Source organism: Temnothorax longispinosus, chromosome 5, assembly GCF_030848805.1.
Source record: "Temnothorax longispinosus isolate EJ_2023e chromosome 5, Tlon_JGU_v1, whole genome shotgun sequence".
Taxonomy (NCBI): Eukaryota; Metazoa; Arthropoda; class Insecta; order Hymenoptera; family Formicidae; genus Temnothorax; species Temnothorax longispinosus.
The window spans coordinates 7,300,664-7,319,656 of NC_092362.1; the positions used below are offsets into that span (position 1 = coordinate 7,300,664).

Below are 18,993 nucleotides of genomic sequence, written 5' to 3' on the forward strand. Positions count from 1 at the left end.
GATTACAATGAGTACCTGTCGCAGTATGGCGGTTGGGACAATGCAACGACAAAATTAAATTGCACTAATTATTATTTTAATATAATTCCGAAGAAGTTGGAAGGAGCTTTAGATATATTTGCGCAGTTTTTCATAGCGCCTCTCTTTAGCGAGACTTTAATAGAGAAGGTGATAAATGGAGCTATACATCCAGAACACGAGGAATATTTAACGAAAGACATACGGCTACTTTTTCAATTACATAAATTATCTGTAAAACCAGATCATCCGTATTCAAAATTCAGCACAGGCACTAGAGAGACATTAAGCAAAATACCGAAGGAGAAGAACATTAACGTTAGAAATAGACTATTAGAGTTTTATGACATATATTATTCTGCAAATATTATGTCGCTGTGTATTCTTAGTAAAGGTACGGCGATAATTTAGAACTGTTTATGATCAGAACATTTAAATGTTCTTTACACTGTTATACATATATAAAAATATTTGAATTTTGAAATGAGTAAGGTAGTTACCGAAAGCGTACCACTTAAATTATTTTTTATTATATTTCCCATTTGGTAGTAATTTGTACGCAAACAAACGTTAGAAATTATAGCTTGATGTTTCAGGCACCTATTATTACATGTTTGACTTTTCACCAATAACAAATTAATTTGTTTTAAGTTTTTTCGTAACATATTATAGAACATCACAATTAGGTATCACAAGTATCGGGGATCAATTTATTGGCAAATATTCGACGCGATTTGTTTTATTCGATCATTGGCTCAACCTGAAGTTTTGACTGTACTTCCGCAACGGAATTTACCACAATTTTTTTTTCCAAAATGTTGTCGAACATGCCATTATTGGAAATATTCTTTTCTATGATTGAAGAGGGGTAATTGCAAATTTTATTAATAAATTTCTCAGTCGCGGTTGCTCGCACTACATAAAGTTTTGCGAGCTAGGTATAGTTTTAAATTTATAACTGATGATAAATATTGTGTAATTAGATTAGGCTTATAATACACTGTTGAGTTATATTCTATTGCTATAAAAATACGGACGATGTGTTAGTATACGCATTTCTAACGTTTTTGTGTAATCCGGAATTAATAAGATATCTTATATGTAACACAATTTTTTCTTATACTGTGTAATTATATATTATTTTATTATGTATTATTATGTATTAGGTTTTGGCATAGACTGAATTGTGTAAATTTGTATAAATTGATTAAAAAAGTGTGTGCAAAAAAAAAAAAAAAAAAAAAAATATGTAGCTTATATCCAAGAAAATGAGGACCGCTGATTAGAATCGGCGAGAGTGGTGGAGGACCTCTTCAAGTTGGCCCATTTTTATCGGACAGAATTTTAGCTGAAATTAAAAGTGTAATTTAATTTTATTTAAAAAATCTAGGCCGAGTACATTCGAGTTTAGCCAAAGTACATTCAATTTCAACGATGTCCGGTAAAAACGGGTCTTTTATAAGTATAAAGTTTATAAAATACACATTAATATAATTAATAATATTATAAGTTGGTAATATATAATATAAAATAATATATATGATTAAAATAATGAGAGAGATGCCCCCGGAAAAAAGGGAGGCGTCTTATTATTTTCAGCCTTTATTTTCAGCCTTTGAATTATTATTTGTCGAAGAAATAAGAGAAAGCAAACTCAAGGAGAAGAAAATAAAAAAATGTACTTTACATTCTAGAAGAGAAATGTTTGAAATGTTATAAATAAAATACTATTAAGTTAGGAGATACAAGATTGAAGAAAAAATTGTGATAAAAGGGTTAAGAAGAATTTACTACCAAGATGACAAAGAAGAGACGACATAATAATGATAGAAGAACGAAGACTCAAGAGATAAATAGAATAAATAACGTAGATAGTGGGCTATGAGAGCCGACGCAAAATCTAATGTGCAGGGATATTATATTTAGAGATACTTAGTCAGTACATTAAAACTTTAAAGTAATTATTAAATATAAACGTATAATTGAAGATAAATAGAAATCGAACAAGAATAAGAAAAAATTTGTCGAAAAAGGTTCAAGGAAAACAGTGATAGAAGAAAGAAAAATGAACATATAAAGTAGCGTCAAGCAGCGTCAAGAAATGAATAACCGCATCAATGATAGAAATTATATAAGAAAAATTATGAAGATTTTATTGAAGAGTCGAAATAAGAAGGAAAAACAACGATAGAAAAGGATGGAACGTACAAACAAGAAAAATAAGCAGCATCAACAAAAATCAAGCAGCATTGACGATGGACATAGAGGAAGAACAATTTTGAAGAATTATTATTGATATAGGGTCAAAATGAGCAGAAAGAATAAAGGGGAAGAAAGAGAATTGCATTGTCACTGCTAAAAGGGATGAACAAGAATCTTTCGGCGATACATTGCGACAAAGAAGACAACGCAGATAGTGATAAAAGAATGAAGATCGGAGAAAGAAGTAGTGGAACAAGAAGAATTAAAAAGAAAATTAACGAAGAAGGATTAAAAAAGAAAGACAGAAACGGCGATATAAAAAGAAAAAAAAGTAAATTACGTGAAAAAAAACTACAGTTGAATAATTAAAAAATTTGTCGAGAAAGAATTAAATAAAGCAGAAAGCATAACACCAGAGGCAGAAAAATCGTAGAAAGACATGAAAAGGAATCAGGAGGAATTTGTCAGCGAAGCATCGCGATAGAAAAGACAACGCGACGATAGAAGAACGAAGACTGAAGGAAGGAATGGAACAAGCAGAAAGAAAAGCTTATCAAAGGAAAGTCAAGGAAGGAGGAAACTTACGAAAAATTTCCCGAAAAAGAATTTAAAAAATAACGGCGGAGAATGAGGATAACAGAAGGAGGACATCGTTAAAAAGGAAGACATGGAATATCTCGACGAAGCATCGTGATAGAAGAGACAATGTAATGATAGAAAAACGAGGACCAAAGGAAAAAATGGAGCAAGAAGGAAAGAGCGATTTATCGAAAGATGATCAAGAAAAAACAGAAGAAATTGCCATATAAAAAGGATAAACGGAGGACTAAGATAAAAGAAATATTGAAGATGGAAATTGCGGTAAATAAATTATGGGAACTTTGTCCAGGAAAAATCGAAGATGGCAGAGAGAATAACGATCCAGAAGAAGAAGGATCGTGAAAAGACGTTAAAAAAAAAACAAGAGGAATCTTTCAGAGAGACATCGCGACAGAAAGAACAATGCAACGATTAAAGAACGAAGACCGAAGAAAAGAATGGAACAAGAAGATAGAAAAGTTTATCCAAGGAAAATCGAGGAAAAAGAAAAGAAACGAAGCAATGTAAGAGGATAAACAAAGAACCAAAGTGAAAGGAGTATCGAAGACGGAAATTACGATGGAACCATGACAAAACATTACGTTTGTTGAGGAAAAATTAAAATAACGACGGAGAAAGAGGATTGACAAGAAGAACATTGTTTATGTAACACGTGCATGGAAAGTGGCCCATTACGCACGCTACGCGTGCGTGATAGACCACTTTCCACGCACTTGCAACATAAAATAGGGTGTGCAAGCCGTGCGTCAACTCCGCACCCGGGAATTTTCATCTTACAGCACTTGTTACACAAATAACTATAAAAAGGAATAAAGAGGAACATCTCAACGAAATAATGGAACAAGAAGAAAGTTTGTCGAAGGAGGATCAGGAAAGTGCTAAGAAGAAACGGCCATGCAAAGAGGATAGGAGGATCACGGAGAAAGAAGTATTGGAGATCGAAATTGCAGTGAAGAAATTACGAGAAGTTTGTTCAGGATGAGTCGAAAAGTTCAGGAAAAATAACGACAGAGGAAGAAAAATCGTAAAATGACATGAAAGGGAATCAAGAAGAATTTGTTGACAAAGCATCACGATAAATGATATATCGTAACGATAAAGGAACGAAGATCGACGAAGAAAATGGAATAAGAAAGAAGAGAAGTTTGTCAAAGGTATAGATAAAGGAAGTGGAAAAGACACGGCCATGTAAAAGGGATAATAGGAGGACTAAGGTGAGAAGAATATGGAAGATGGAAATTTTGGGATGGAGAAATTACGAAAAGTTTGTCTAGGAAGTATCAAAAAGAGCAGAAAAAACAACGATAGAGGAAGAAGAATCATAAAAAACCGTGGTTAAAAAAAGAATCAAGAGGAATCTTCCAGCGAAGCATTGTGGTAGAGTGTAGAGGAAACAATGGAACGATTGAAGGACGAAAACCGAAGACGAAATAGAGCAAAAAGAAAGAGAAGTTTATTGAAGGAGGATCGAGATCAAACTGTTGCTGCAAAAATGAAAGAAGAAAGGAAACAGTTTGTAAAAAAGATAAACGGAGAACCAAGCTGAAAGGAGTATCGAAGATGGAAATTGCGGTGATTTACAAAAAATTGTCGAGGAAGAAGTGAAAAATTACGACGGAGAAACAAGGATTATAGGACATTTATGTTAAAAAGGAATAAAGATGAATATTTTGAAGAAGCGTTAGAGGAGATGATAGAATGCAACGATAGAAAACTGCAGAAAAAAATGGAGTAAGAAGAAAAGAAAAGTTTGTCGAAGGAGGATCGAGGAAGAGGAGAAGAAATGTCGCATTTTCGAAAGTGCCATTCGAAGTCGTCAGATATTTTTCGAGATACCGTCGCGTGATTCTCGAAGGAGTTTTATAGAATTGGCAACCCGAACAGTCTGAGAAAGTGGTGAGTATAATTGATTTATATATATTACATTATACACGAAAACTTCACTTGTTTTTCTTTAATCGAATCGCTTATTTAAATGTTTCAGAAAATAACGCGGAAAACGTTGCATCGATTCAACGTGATACTCGAGAGGACAGCCTGAGAGAAGGAGGAGGAGGCCTGGGAGAGGCATCGGGCGCCAACGTACCAACTTTACAGTAAATATTATTTTTTATTTTGTGTAAAAGTAGTTCTTTTGTTTTTATTCTTGAGTTGTTTTATTTCTCTCACAATGATTTAGAAATAATAATTAAAAAGAAGTAATTTGAAATTTTATAAAAGTTCAGCCTTGTACAGATCTTTTTCGGAAAATGTACCTATAATTATTTAAGTAAATATTTAATTGAATGATAAATAAGAAGTTTGATGCGTGTAAGAATTATTTAATCGTTTATTTATATGTTTTAGAAAATAATGACGCGGGAAGTCGCATTGTTGGATCGATGGAATTCAAGCTGACAACCCGAGAGGACAGCCTGAGAGAAGGAAGAACCCTGGGAGAGACATCGGGCGCCAACCAACGTACCAACTTTATAGTATATTATTTTTTATGTTGTGTAAAATTAGTTCTCCAAAATTCTTTGTTTTGTCAGTGAAAAATTAACACAGGTTGTATTTTTGACCAAACTGACATTTATTCTTACGTTAACTCGACGTTTCGACACTGGTTTTGTGTTCTTATCAAGAGATTTCTATATTGTTCGCAAATTGCATTAGCCACTCACAAAGTTCTTGCCGTTTTAATTCTTCGTGATGTTCCCGAAAAATCCATGCCTCATCCAAACCACCATTATCGAGGTCAGTGGTGTGTAAAAATTTTCCAAAATTCTTTGTTTTGTCAGTGAAAAATTAACACAAGTTGTATTTTTGACCAAACTGACATTTATTCTTACGTTAACTCGACGTTTCGACACTGGTTTTGTGTCCTTATCAAGAGATTTCTATATTGTTCGCAAATAACGGCAAGAACTTTGTGAGTGGCTAATGCAATTTGCGAACAATATAGAAATCTCTTGATAAGGACACAAAACCAGTGTCGAAACGTCGAGTTAACGTAAGAATAAATGTCAGTTTGGTCAAAAATACAACCTGTGTTAAAATTAGTTCTTTTGCCTGTGTGTTCTCACGCACGTAAAAAAGTGAAACATTTTTTATTTGAAAATTGACTTTTTAAACTTAAACATATAATGTCTTTGGAACAGTAAGAAGTTTTATGGTTTCAAAGGCACCCGCAGATAGTCAAAACTGTCGAAAACAGATTTTTGAAAGTGTTTACTGCAAATTTTGGCGATAAAATGTCAGCAGAAACATAATAGCATCTCTGTTAACAGAATATAACGGTAAATTGATTGCAGAGAAACTGAATAAAATCTGCTGTTTCGTAACTATTTAAATGATATATTCCGTTTTAAATGTTTTTGTGAAAGAACAGATTCTCCTCGGCTTCTGTCGACAATTTACTGCCAGATTATATAGGCAGACTCTGCCGGCAAAACACTCAAGTTTAATGCGGATACCGGGACCTGTAGTGCGATATCTGAGCAAATCTGTTGCTACCAATCTGTTGTCATACTGGAAAAATAGTTTGCTTACTGGGTATCTTTTATTTAAATGTGCTAAAATATCTTCTTCATCTACTATATTACTTCTGAGAATTTAAAATTTTTTTATGATAAAATTAAAGCTTATTTAACCCTATATTATTTTCGAAAAGCCGAATAATTATCTATTGCTTTGTACGTCTTCTTTATTTCTCTCCTTTTTGTATATATAATACATATACTTATATATACATAGACTAGTCCGCTAATCAAAGCTCTTCGCATTTTCAAAGATCGCTTAGACATTGACATTGATTCGTAGTTTACCGAATATCGTACACATCATGTACTTGCAATTTTCTGTGCATAAGGAGCTTTATCAGATTCGAAATATTTCCCGTAGAGTTCCCCTGTGTCAAACGTTCTTAATTCTGATTTTATGATAACATTTATTTGGTGCATAGTTCCTGTAGCGTTATGCTCTAATTGTGCTTTAAAGAATTATTCATTGCCAAATGTTTGGATCGATATAATATAGCTTGTGGACTCTGAGCGACATTCATCCTCTCGCATCTTACGCCAAAATAGCGATTCGATGATATCGATAAATATTCAATCCCCGATTTTTACGTTTTCTTCAAATCGCTCACGAAGCCAGAAAGCACAGAATCCCGAACTCAGTGGATGCGACAATGACTAATCTGTCGAAAAGTTTCGCTAAGAGTTTTCCATGTACTTAATATGTACGTCTTACGTCTACATCATGCACATTTATTTTTTTTCGTGGGTGTAACACGACAAACACACGGATTATATTTTCTTGTAGACTGTTATTTATGTACTCGAAAGCACGAACGCATCATGTTTATCGATAACGCGTTTACTCTAAGACAGCTCAGTAAACACCCTTTACAAATACTCGGAATTATTTTCCACGCAATGGTGAAATCGAAGAGATTAAATGCTTAATGTGTCTCACATTGTGGTAGAAGATATATACAGGGTATCCCAGATCTCCTGTGTCAACCGTCACAGGATATCGTTGAGCCTAAAAAATCCTGACTCCGGTAGAAAAATGTCTCAGAATTCTTAATATTATTATTAATTAGAATGTCTATGAAAATTTCAAGACTTTCTCAGATTTTTTATACGAATTGAAACATTTTTTAAAGAAAAATTTAGATAAAATAATAAAATGCGCAATTCACCAGAAATTTTCACACACACACACGCACATGCACACGCACACGCACACGCACACGCACACGCACACACACACACACACACACACACACACACACACACACACACACACACACACACACACACACACACACACACACACACACACATATATATATATATATATATATATATATATACTGAAATATTCCTCATCCAATTACTTCTGAAAGTATCTGTGAAAAATGACATTTTTTTCAGAATTTTTCACAAATCTAAAATCTGAGCAATTTTTTCACCAGAGGAGGCTATATGTATAATAATCTTTAAATAAGAAGTGTTTGAGTTGATCCGAAACTCAGACGTTTCGGCATAGGATAAAGCGTTTTCAAGCATCAGTCCCTGATATCAAAATTGACATATCTCTGCATACATTTTCATTATTAATTGTGCGATGTTTGCAACCATGCGCGAATAATTCGTTTGATAAACTTTAAACACTTCTCATTTAAAAATTATTATAGATAATATTGACATTTTGATATCAGGATTTTTATCTTAAAATAATCTCTAAAACCATTAACAGTTATCACAGGAAATCTAAGACACTCTCTATATATGTATATATAAATTGTTTTTTCTAAGAGTAAAGTATTCGAGTTAGTTGTAGAAATGGATAATTAATGTTAGATACAAAATATATTTATATATATATCTGTGGCAATATTTTCTATCTTCCCCCTCTCTCTTCTACTCCTCAGTCCGTTCTCTTGTCCTTGGTATAATAATGGTATAATATAATAATGAATATCTCTCTACAATATAGATATAATCTTTCTTTGACTTTTCGCAAGGCCAGCATAGAAATCACACTAGACAGTAATGAAACTTAGTCTCCGGAGACCGATCAGACGATGATTTCCATAATTGAACGCAACTTTCGACGTTATGTACATTGTACAAGTAAGGAGGCTCAGTTAAATTCTTTGCAAGTATAATAGTCTATATAAATAGTCGTAATATAAATCCTCTATAGATATCTAATAGTAGGTAGTATACAAGACATTTCTGAAAATACTCAAATTACACGTTCTATGATAAGATAAACGTCCACAACGATAACACTGTAAAAAAAAATTGCACGAAGAGAACGAAGGTAATTGCTTCCCGTAGCTGAAATTCTGGGGATTACCCTCGTTCCCGTGCTTGGGAACAGTGGGCTATTAATGAACAGTGTAATCACTTCTCTGATAATATATAGAATAGATATTGCAGTTCAGACTCTATTTAGACGCGATTTTTCCTGTATTCTTTGGTTTATCGGCCACTTATCTCGGATTGTCTCCCTCAGATCCAATTGAATCACGGATATAAATATTTAATTTTCTCTTTGTCGCAGATTTCTATCAGACATAACATCAACGATCAACGAAAACAAATCCGTCGTTATTTTAGATTAATGAGATATTTTGTACATTATTTTCAATTTAACATATTTAGAACAATTCATATATTTTTCCTCCTTCTAGAATCATTTTAACACATTTAGAATAATTCGTATATTTTCTCTCCTCCCGAAATAATTTTAATGCGTTTAGAATCATTCATATATCTTTCCTTTTTCTAGAATAATATGTATATCTCGTTACTGTTCTTCTTAATGTCAAAATGTCCCACAAGCCTTTGAATCTTTGTACAATGACATATACAAAACCTTACTTAAATGGTGCTGACATATGCTAGTCATCGTTTCGATCAATTAATTTATAAATAACGCAAAAGCATAAGAATATCAGTAGATTTCGGAAAATATAATTCCTATTCAATCCTCTAGTACTATAAGAGATTGAAAGATGCTAGTTTTATTAATAAGTTCGTCCGAAATACTGCGACTTTAGTATCTTCATCTACATCATTTTTCCTCTTCCTGCTGTTATCGAATTTAAGGTAAAAAAAATTTCGCTTTTTTCTTATTTTCGGTAGACATAGTTTTGTTCTTATGCGATAAAGAGAGAGAGAGATAAATGTTTAAATTATCGATACTACAGCGGCAGTATATCAGTCGTTGTTTTTCAATAGTATGTAAAGTGTTGTTGGTACAATCAATCACGTTATATTAATAGTAGAACAGACTTTACGTATTCTCGAAAGAGAAATGTCGAGGCGACATCGCATAGGCAGTGATAAATATGATGGTCTGTCAAAGTAGTTGCGAGAACGATGCTTCTATTTCCTTCTTCGGCGAAAGTATCTGACGAAACAAAACTTGTAATTTCTTTTCAACCTGTAAAAATAATGGAAAACGGGAAAACAGGGGAAACAAGGAAAGTAAGAAAAAAAAAGAAAAGTTATGAATTTTACTACATTAAACTTTGGTATTATGTGTGAGTGAACGTCATCGTTCCTCCTCTTTGTGCCAGTTCGCTTAGCGCTTTCGAGTATCTGCCCTATATTAACGATTATTTACAATGATCATACAAAGTACAACATAATCAATGTTAATAAAAGTATTAATAATAGTAAAGCTGATAATAATAATGGTATAAGAATCGTATTAATACTAGCCATAAGAAATAACAGAAAGATCGACACCTGTCAACCAAGAACGAATACAAAATACTTAACTTTAGATGGAGAACAGTGAATGATAACGCATTTTTCGTTTGCGAGTGCAAAAGAGAGTAACGATACTTTGTGAAGACACGTGATGCATACTTAAATAATTTGGTGCTGTGCACGGTTGGTTAAAAACGAAATGGAAATCAGTTTGTCGCTAAAACTAGCACGCGAGGATGGTGTTTCGAAGATGATTAAATCTCGTAGAGGTTTCTCTAAAACTATTCTCTGGTATCTAATACTAGAAAACTAATAAACGGGTAAGTCTATCGTGACAAATACTGTAGCTAGCGGTACATATTTCCTTCTGCAATCGCGCATGACAAAAGGTTTCTCGACTACGTAAGATCGCATCTAACATGGAAGAAGTTTTATCCAATTGTGGACAATTGGATAATCCGCGCCACGAAAAAATAAACGAGAGCTACATGTTGTTTGCTTCGACAGAGAGATACGTTTTTGTTGCGGCGCATCGTGACAACTTTTGTTTCTTCTTAATGTCAAGTGCTGAGAGAATCCGCGCTTCTTAAAATAACTAACATTACAGATATTCCTACTGCTTCTTTTTATTATCTGTATCCTTATCTGTATATTGACTACGAATGGTCAACTTAAATCTATCAATAAATTAATAGATAAATATTACACGTGTTTTATAAGTCAAACAAGAACTCTAACAATCTTGAATCTATATTGCAAGTGTCTTGATGACACTTTGGTCACTATACACAGTTTCACAGATTCGTGTTAATTCTACTATCTCGTATATGACTTATAGAACTTGTACCGATCTCTACCTCGAGAAAGAAAACTCGATTTGGATGATCAATCCTCATGGTAAAGCATCTTGCAAACTCTATATGCTCTTGCGGAGCACTAACAATAGACCTTTGGAAGTAATGAATTCCTGGTGAATGGAAGGTACATAGTGTTTAAGTATCAAGTACTCGTCCAGCGTTTAAAAGTCTTAATGCTTTATTTTACGTCTCTGTCACGTTCTTTAGTTCATCTGTTGATATCTGTTTCGCGTGTCTTTCGGTATTTTCGATATTGAACTATGCGCGAAAGTGGTGTAACGGGAAAGAATCAGCGTGCGTGCGAAAGCCGTGTGAATTGCGACAAATCTCTAATAAAGATGAAGAAAATTTATTTCGCACGTTTTCAAAGATAATTTTTCAGATCTACAGCACATGCAATTGTATTCGACCGCAAAGGCCATACTATCTAACATCTCACGAGAGCAACTCGTAATCATGCCTAAAGCTATATGTCGCGCTCGCAAACTTCACACGGTGGATGTCTGCTGGTTATTGTTATCCAGCGGAATGCTCGTGGAGCATTCCTTCAGCATCGCACGTAGTCGCAAAATTTCCTTAGACGCCGTTGCCAAATCGGACTCCAGTTGCAGTTCCTTTTCTCGACGACGTTTCAGTTCACGTTGGCATGTCTGAGATTAAAGTTTGATATTATTTCTTCGTGACCGCAAGTCTTTGGGATTTGAAGATAAAAAATTTCAATTTGATTTATTTCTTACTTACCACATTTTGCCGCAACAAATCCAGCTTATCGCATTTGAGCCTAGTGACCTCCATCCTCAAATTTTCGTTTTCCGCGACTCCGTCTTTACCCGTACACCTTGTGGTATCGTGAGTTTCCGCGGAACTCATAGATTCAAGACCCGTGTCGCTATCGGGATACACGGCCTGATCGAGCTCGAGCTCGCTGTTGAGCGAACTGTCATCGCTTTCCGAGATCACTCGCTGCGTCACCTCTGTCGTTGTTTTCTCCTGTGTGCGCAGATTCTCGTGCGTTAATCGCTGTACTGTTGCTGGCGCTGGCGCCGGGATCTTGTCGATGACAGTGACATCCCTGTCGAGGCAGATAACACTCGTGCCCTGCGATTCCCTGCGATCGTATTCGTCCTGTTGCAATGTCGCCAGACTACTGTCTTGATTGTCGGTGTTGGATAGACTGCTGTCCTGGCTGCCGAGACTACCGCGTTCCGAATCTCTCCTCAGAGTTAGATCCGGTGAGCCGAGGGGACTGGACGGTTCCACTGAACGTTTGCTGCCGCTTACCTTGACATAGTTACAGTTATCAGTTTATTTTATATCTTATTTATATTTTAATTTACATTTTAATCTACAATTAAAATTGCAGTTTAATTTTTATTCTGTATATCTATTTTTATCGTGTAATCATGATTGCTGACTATTTCTCTTACGTGGTCATGATTAATTATTGAAAAAACTTTATTCTATAACAAATAATAAATACTTGGCCATTCGTTCTTATTTACTTACTTTCGTGACAGTCGACTGTCGATTGCTCGGAGGACTGGACTCCGTCTGTTGACCTTTCTTGGCTAGCTGCTGCGGCACGCTCTCCGTTGATGCGTTTCTCACACGGGAAATCAGTGCTTTGCGTACCGTATCGATAAACCGCGAGCCGCTACCACTACTTCCTGAAGCGGATACGTCGTTCGTTGGACTCACTGGGCAAACGCTCAAACCGGAATTTCCCAGGCCGAGCGGACCACCGAGAAATTCTGCCGTTTTGGTCTGTAGTTCTTCCATTAAAGATTCCAACAAAGCCGATCTAGTACGTAGCTGAAAATCGTGCGATTAATTTAGTTGTCCCGTCTTTTCGCGTAGTCCTTTTCAGAAATTATCACGATAGCGAGCTATTGAATGTCAATTACGCGATACTCTCCGAGTTCTCTCATTTTGTCAGATGACGGAAACGGAAGAAAGCGTCTAGACAAAGAGACTTACCTCCAACTTGGAGAATTTCTCGGCTTTGTAAGCAGCGTTCTCGGCGTTCACGAGTTTCGTGAGCAGGAACTCTTTAAATTCAACACCTCTGAGAAAGACTGCCGGTGTCGGTAGAGCCGGTCCGAACCAGGGAACGTCGTCGCGTGCCGTCACACTGACTTTGTACCTTAAAATACAACGCCACTATTATTCGTTGCTTCTCGCGTTAATCAACATCGATTATTTGAACAAAAGTGACGTTTTCACGATCGACGTGAAAGATATTTGGACAAATGTTTCGATAATGGACCGTTTGCCAAGTTTAAGCTTTGTGACGTACGCAAGCGGCGTATAAACGGAAAGCAACTAAGAATCTAAGAATATACCTGGTATTAGGAGTGCAGGGGTCGATGACTTGCACGACGATGAAGGCGTGTAAGAAGTGGCTGGCGATCATGTCCGGGCTGAAGGGTGTCGGTTCCTCCTGAAATATGATGGCAACGATGTCATTGCCAATGTGTCGTTTGCGCTGCAGCTGCTGCGAATCGCCCGGGCTGTATGGTAACAACGAGGCCACGTGGAACAACACCTCCCGACCCCGGAACACTTCGTATACCGCCGAATCGCCGGTTTGACCGTGTCGAGTATCCAAACCACCGCGATAACTGCAATATCCAGCGAATTGGAAAATAGTATCGAAAAGAAATAAAGGAGAAGTAAAAAGGCAAATATTGAAAATGGCAATTTTTACAATTATATAATATATATTATAATATGTATCTCAGAAACATAAAGGTCAGGATATAAAAAAATGTGTTACACAAAGCCAATTATAAAATGTGGAAAAACTGTAAAGAGACAGGTATCCCATATTGGGATACTGTGTAGGAAAAGGTCAAAGAAACCTTACCCCTTGTGATCTTTGAGATCGATTTTCTGACCAAGAAGATCGAGGAACTCTTGAAAGGCCGGTGTAATCTGTCGATTGCCAAAGAGCTGCTCCTCGGTGAGTTGACCGGCTCGCTGGTGGAGAACGCCAAACTTGAACCTGGAGACCAGGGCGTGCTCGTCGTATCGGGCTATCAAGGTACCAGCACCGGGGCACATGACCGGCATCAGGGGGTTCACGTTTAGAGACTCGTTGATCGCCTGCGAAAGAAATATTTCTCGATGAGGACATGTACGAGCACTATACGAACAACACGTGACCGAGACACGATTACGAAAAAGCGAGGCAAGGTCTTTCCTGTGTTTTATCACATCGGCACGCCTCCTTATCTCTCTCTCTCCTTTTCTCTGTTTTACTCTCTCTTTCTCTCACTTCCTCCTGCCACGGCAATCGCGCACGTACCGTAACAGCCAAGAGAGAGAGACAGAGATAAAGCATGCATACACGCGGTGGACGTTAAATTATTCAGCGCGTCTATGCGTTTTTGCATAGGAATACACCGATAGAATATAGGACCCAAGGCCGGATATAGCATTTCCATCGCCTGAAGGTAACGAATTTTTAACAGTCGCTCTATGAAATGTTTTATTCATTTTTCGAAAGCGCTTGAGCGCTATCAATATTTCTGCAATTTACAAATGTTTTATAGCCAGTATGAAAACCGATGCAAAATGTAGAAAGAAACGTACAAAAGGAAAAAGATGGAAAATAAAATTATTTTATGATTTATATTATTTATATTCGCATCGATTTTAATAAAAATACACGATTTTAATAAAAATAACGATTTGAAAATAACTCTTTCGAAAATTTGATTTTTACTCAATTCTCTTTACAACATTTTTCATCAATTAACTTATATTTTTAAGTTTTAATTTAGTTTGCTGAAGATTCACACACATAAATTTGAGAATTCTCTAAATGTGTGTTGCTCCTTTTATCACGATCATATTTCAATGCTTTTTTGTGGAAGTGCACTAATGTGAAAAAAAATGCTGTCATGTTGCGTAATTCATGTATTGTAAGTTTAATAAATAATTCAAACGCACGATAACACCGTATTCGATAATCGCGCTAGATTGAATCCTCATCGTCGTTGGTTCGTTCCTCGTTACGAGAAATCCGATTGCGTGCGAGCAACTGTTTGGTCTTAAAACAACTTCGAAAAACCGGAACCGTGAGCGTTTCATTTTACTCGTATTAATATCGGTTCTCCGTAAACACAACGCGACTGTTGTCTCAGGCGTTTCTTATTATCTCTTCAAACACACAGGTAATCGAGTATGCCTGTCTCGAGTGCGCCACCCAGTATAAGCGGCGCTTCTCCGATACGTAAACAGCGCATGATAAATCGCACAATAACTCCAAGAAAGCCAAGTTTCGCGTCGGCAGGTTTAAAAAATGGAACGCGGCGTTCCACCTGATAGGAATTTCTAGCCGCATGATTGATCTCAAAATGCGCCGAAATATTTCACGAAATACGTAAACATGCTATGCAAATAAATATTTTAAACAAAAATTTTACATTCTATTCTATCTAATTACGTAAACATGCTATGCAAATAAATATTTTAAACGAAGATTTTACATTCTATCCTATCTAATCAGCAATAACTCCAATTTCTGAACTGATATTGCTGACATTCTATCCTACCCAATCAGCAATAACTTAAATTTCTGAATTGAGGTCGCTGTAACGATTCTTCGGAGTCTTTCACGCTTTCCCAGAAGCGCGTCTCCTTGGCGTTTTAATTCGCAATTTCATCGCGTGACGTTACGCTGACTGGGAAGAATTTATTATCGCGGCCATCGCGGGTGAATACCGTCGTTTTTACCTTGACCATTTTCGACGGCGTAGGATTCGAGCTGAGATTCGTAGCAGGGACCAGGTCGTGCGTCGATCCCGCCCGGAGTCGCAGCAGCACCCGCCAGTGTTCCTGTCCGGCGACCGTCTCGGCCTTCACCGAGACCAGGACCGGGCCGTTCTCACCGTCCCTTCCCACGAGATTCACGTGTTCCTGCGGAAAAAAGAAGTCGAGACGATAAAACGACGCGCGTTTCACGGTCGTGCGGGGCAGTTACGTGCAGCAATTAGCCACGGTTTCCGGTTCCTCTGCGGATACCACGCTGTCGCTGACGCGTCTTTCAGGAATTCGTCGAAAAGCTGAGAAAATCGTGGGAAACGCGTGTGGAGCAATGCTCAAGGATACGGTTGGGTAGATTGGTCGAAAAAAACTTCATCTTTTATCCGCGATAAGCTTCCTCCAACGCGAACCTGTTGAAAAGCCAGAAGTTCATCGGGATCATCGAGATTCTAATGCGTCTCCAAAATATCGGCATAAAGGAGAAATATAACGTCGAATATATATATAGTTTGTTTTCGGAAAATAGCGACAAACTTAAAAGGCCGAGAGATTTCGTAAAATTAAATAATTCTTTCGTAATAAATTCTTTGCAGTGATTTAAAGGATACTTATTAGCAGTATTGTTAAATTGATTATCGCATTTAATCGTGTGAATATTCTACCGAGATTGTGTTTCAAGATCGATATATAATAATCGACGCGCAATTTACCGAGTGGAAAACACATGTCGCAAGGATTTCGTGTAATTCTTTTTGTTGCAAAATCTCTAGGGAATTCACAAAAAAATGATTATGGAATAGTATGGAATGAATAAAAATTACACAATTTTACTACGAGATTTTAGTGTTTTGCAAGATCCTGGATTCTGTCAGTGAAATTGTGAGCTAAGATTCTTATTTTAATTCATATTTATAAATTATATTTATATGTCAATTTATATTTATATTATATTTATAATTTTTATTCATTTTACAATATCCTGATTTTTTTATAGATTCCCTAGAGATTTTCCAAAAAAACGAATTACACGAAGTCTCTGCGACATATATTATAAATTCACACGAAAAAATATTAGATTACAAAGATACAACTCTACCAAAAAGGCACTTCTCCATTTCCTTGTGACATTCACATATTGCTCAAGTTTCATTTATTATTCAATAACTTTTGTTAAGTAATGCGTGTTTGGCGACGTTTCTTTAAGGCGTTAAGCATACATATGGAGGGGTAAAAACCAGAGTGCTGTAAGTCAAATTTTTAAAAATATTTTCTCGTGTGCATATACGTGCAATCTCTACAATATACAAATTGCATCTTAGCACACGAGAAAATATTTTTAAAAATTTGATTTACACCACTCTGGTTTTTACCCCCTCCATATATAAATAAGCAAATACGAATCGGATACGAAAAGTGCGTTAATCTATGTGTTGACGTCACGAGACACAATCGACGTGGCGATGCAACGTCCGTTAGAACAATTACGGTAGTTCACGCGTTCCGGATTCAATTAGGCGTTACGAAATTACCGCGAGTAAAATAAATATGCACGCGTGCGATCGCGGCCCTGAGCGCACCGTGTTACGCAGCAACGCGTCCACACGCTTTTGCAAACTGTAGTTAGCGTGTTTTGTCCCGCGTGTATATCGTACACGGTGTCCCTCGCGCGAGACACCGCGTATCGAGGACAACGTATTACGCAAACAGTCTCCGGCGAGTTTATTAGCAGGTTTGTTCGATTAGCAGCTTTTTGTCGCTGCCTCGTTTCGTGTGTATGTTCGCCAAGCGGAAGTAGGTGAATTTACATTGGTTTTTCCTTTCTGACACAAGAAGTATTAAATCAAGACTTATATACTCGTATATAAGCAACAATCTATAATCTTGAAATGAGCATATTGCGCGAAGAAAACTTGCTTGACTGAAGTCATTCAGGTAGTTCAACTAAAAAAAAAAAGTTGAAATAAAAAGTTGAAATTCTTATAAAAAGATTATAGATTGTTGCGTAATTTGAGTATGTAAGTTTTGATTTGACACTTGTCCCTTTTCTGTGTATGAATGTCCTCGTAATCGCTGCAAGGAGCTGGTTGCACGAGTTACAGAGTGAAGCTTTGATCAAAGCATTTAAATATTATTACAAGGCGAAAATATGGTACGTGTTGAAGTAATAGGACAATCCATCGCAAAAAATTGCTGTAATATTATACGAAGAAAAATTGAAACGCTAAGATAAAAACTGTCCCAGTAAATAAGAACTATCTGCTATCTCGTTTCACGTACAAACGTCAGCTCCGACTGACTTTACCCGAGTTTCCTTATATTTAATTATTCATCTAGGAAATGCGCGACCGCACGATTCCGCACGTGTCCTCCGCGAGGCTCCTCAACACGAGGCAAGGGAGAGAAACGGTCCTCGGGTTCTTATACGTTTCTCCGGTCTTTTACGGATAACCGTAAAGGCGGCTGCGAGGCGAGCGTTTCCTACCGTTTTGCCGAAGCCGCGATAGTCGGCAGGGCAACGGCGGCAAATAAAAACGGTGCATCGTCGTTGACCGTGCGTTGCACGCGAGCAAAAGTGCCGAGAGAGGCTTAGAGAGACGCATGAAAAGGTCGGGTCGCGCAGAATGGTGCACGGTGAAATGCATGCATACACCACTCCCTTCTTCCCCTGCGGTGTTTTACTAACCTTCGGATGGGAAATGGTGGAGGGAGTTAGAAAGGGCAACGTGCCCGGAGTTCACAGGAGTTCATGCCGTCGAGTTATTGTATGTACGTTTATTATCACCACTGTCATTATTGCTGCAGCATTAATAACGCAACGGTATGACTATTAAATTGTTAAACGTAATAATATCAGGTAACTGTCCGGCGTGGATTTCGACGAGATTAATTGCGAATTATAATTAAACTGGCTGTTAAATTAATCGCAAATTGAAATTGAGATTTATAGACCAGTCGCAAATTAAAATTACCATAAAAAATCCATGAAAAATTGCAGCGGATTCCAAACGATAATTTAATATAAATTTAAAGTAAGCGCGATGTGACATATTTCTTACGTAACTCTCTGGATTTTTTACTATTGGACTCGTGGACTTTGTGTGTTACGGTTTATGGTCTTCGCGCGTATTAATTCTTATCGAAATGTCTATACGCCCGGCTCGTCCCTTATCGGGCGAGATCTGTGCCTTTAAATGTTGAGAAAATATCGTCCAACCTGCCATTATGCGAACTCGAAGACGGCGCGCCCTTCTATTGTAAGCAACGGGCTTTTACTCCGTACTTTATACTCCATACTCCATGCTCCATACTCTCCTTTGTTCTCCAACCTC

At 36.9% G+C, this 18,993-nt stretch overlaps 1 protein-coding gene and 1 long non-coding RNA gene across 6 annotated transcripts in view; one reads left to right on the forward strand and one right to left on the reverse strand.

The window, feature by feature from the left end:
- Window positions 1-3,628: 3,628 nt before the first annotated feature.
- On the forward strand, window positions 3,629-5,619 carry LOC139813759 (uncharacterized). Its single transcript, XR_011732231.1, has 3 exons — window positions 3,629-4,716; window positions 4,805-4,916; window positions 5,167-5,619. It is a non-coding gene; the product is annotated as an uncharacterized lncRNA (long non-coding RNA).
- A 4,204-nt stretch (window positions 5,620-9,823) lies between these two features.
- LOC139813752 (rap1 GTPase-activating protein 1) overlaps window positions 9,824-18,993 on the reverse strand; it is a 113,596-nt gene continuing 104,426 nt past the window's right edge. For all 5 annotated transcript variants that reach the window (XM_071779441.1, XM_071779442.1, XM_071779444.1 and 2 more), the window contains 7 exons: window positions 15,635-15,817; window positions 13,761-13,999; window positions 13,237-13,515; window positions 12,872-13,037; window positions 12,401-12,706; window positions 11,636-12,175; window positions 9,824-11,544 (listed from right to left, as the gene is read on the reverse strand). In XM_071779441.1, the coding sequence (XP_071635542.1) occupies window positions 11,383-11,544; window positions 11,636-12,175; window positions 12,401-12,706; window positions 12,872-13,037; window positions 13,237-13,515; window positions 13,761-13,999; window positions 15,635-15,817 (1,875 nt within the window). In that variant the 3' untranslated portion in view covers window positions 9,824-11,382. The remainder of the gene's footprint in view (window positions 11,545-11,635; window positions 12,176-12,400; window positions 12,707-12,871; window positions 13,038-13,236; window positions 13,516-13,760; window positions 14,000-15,634; window positions 15,818-18,993) is intronic.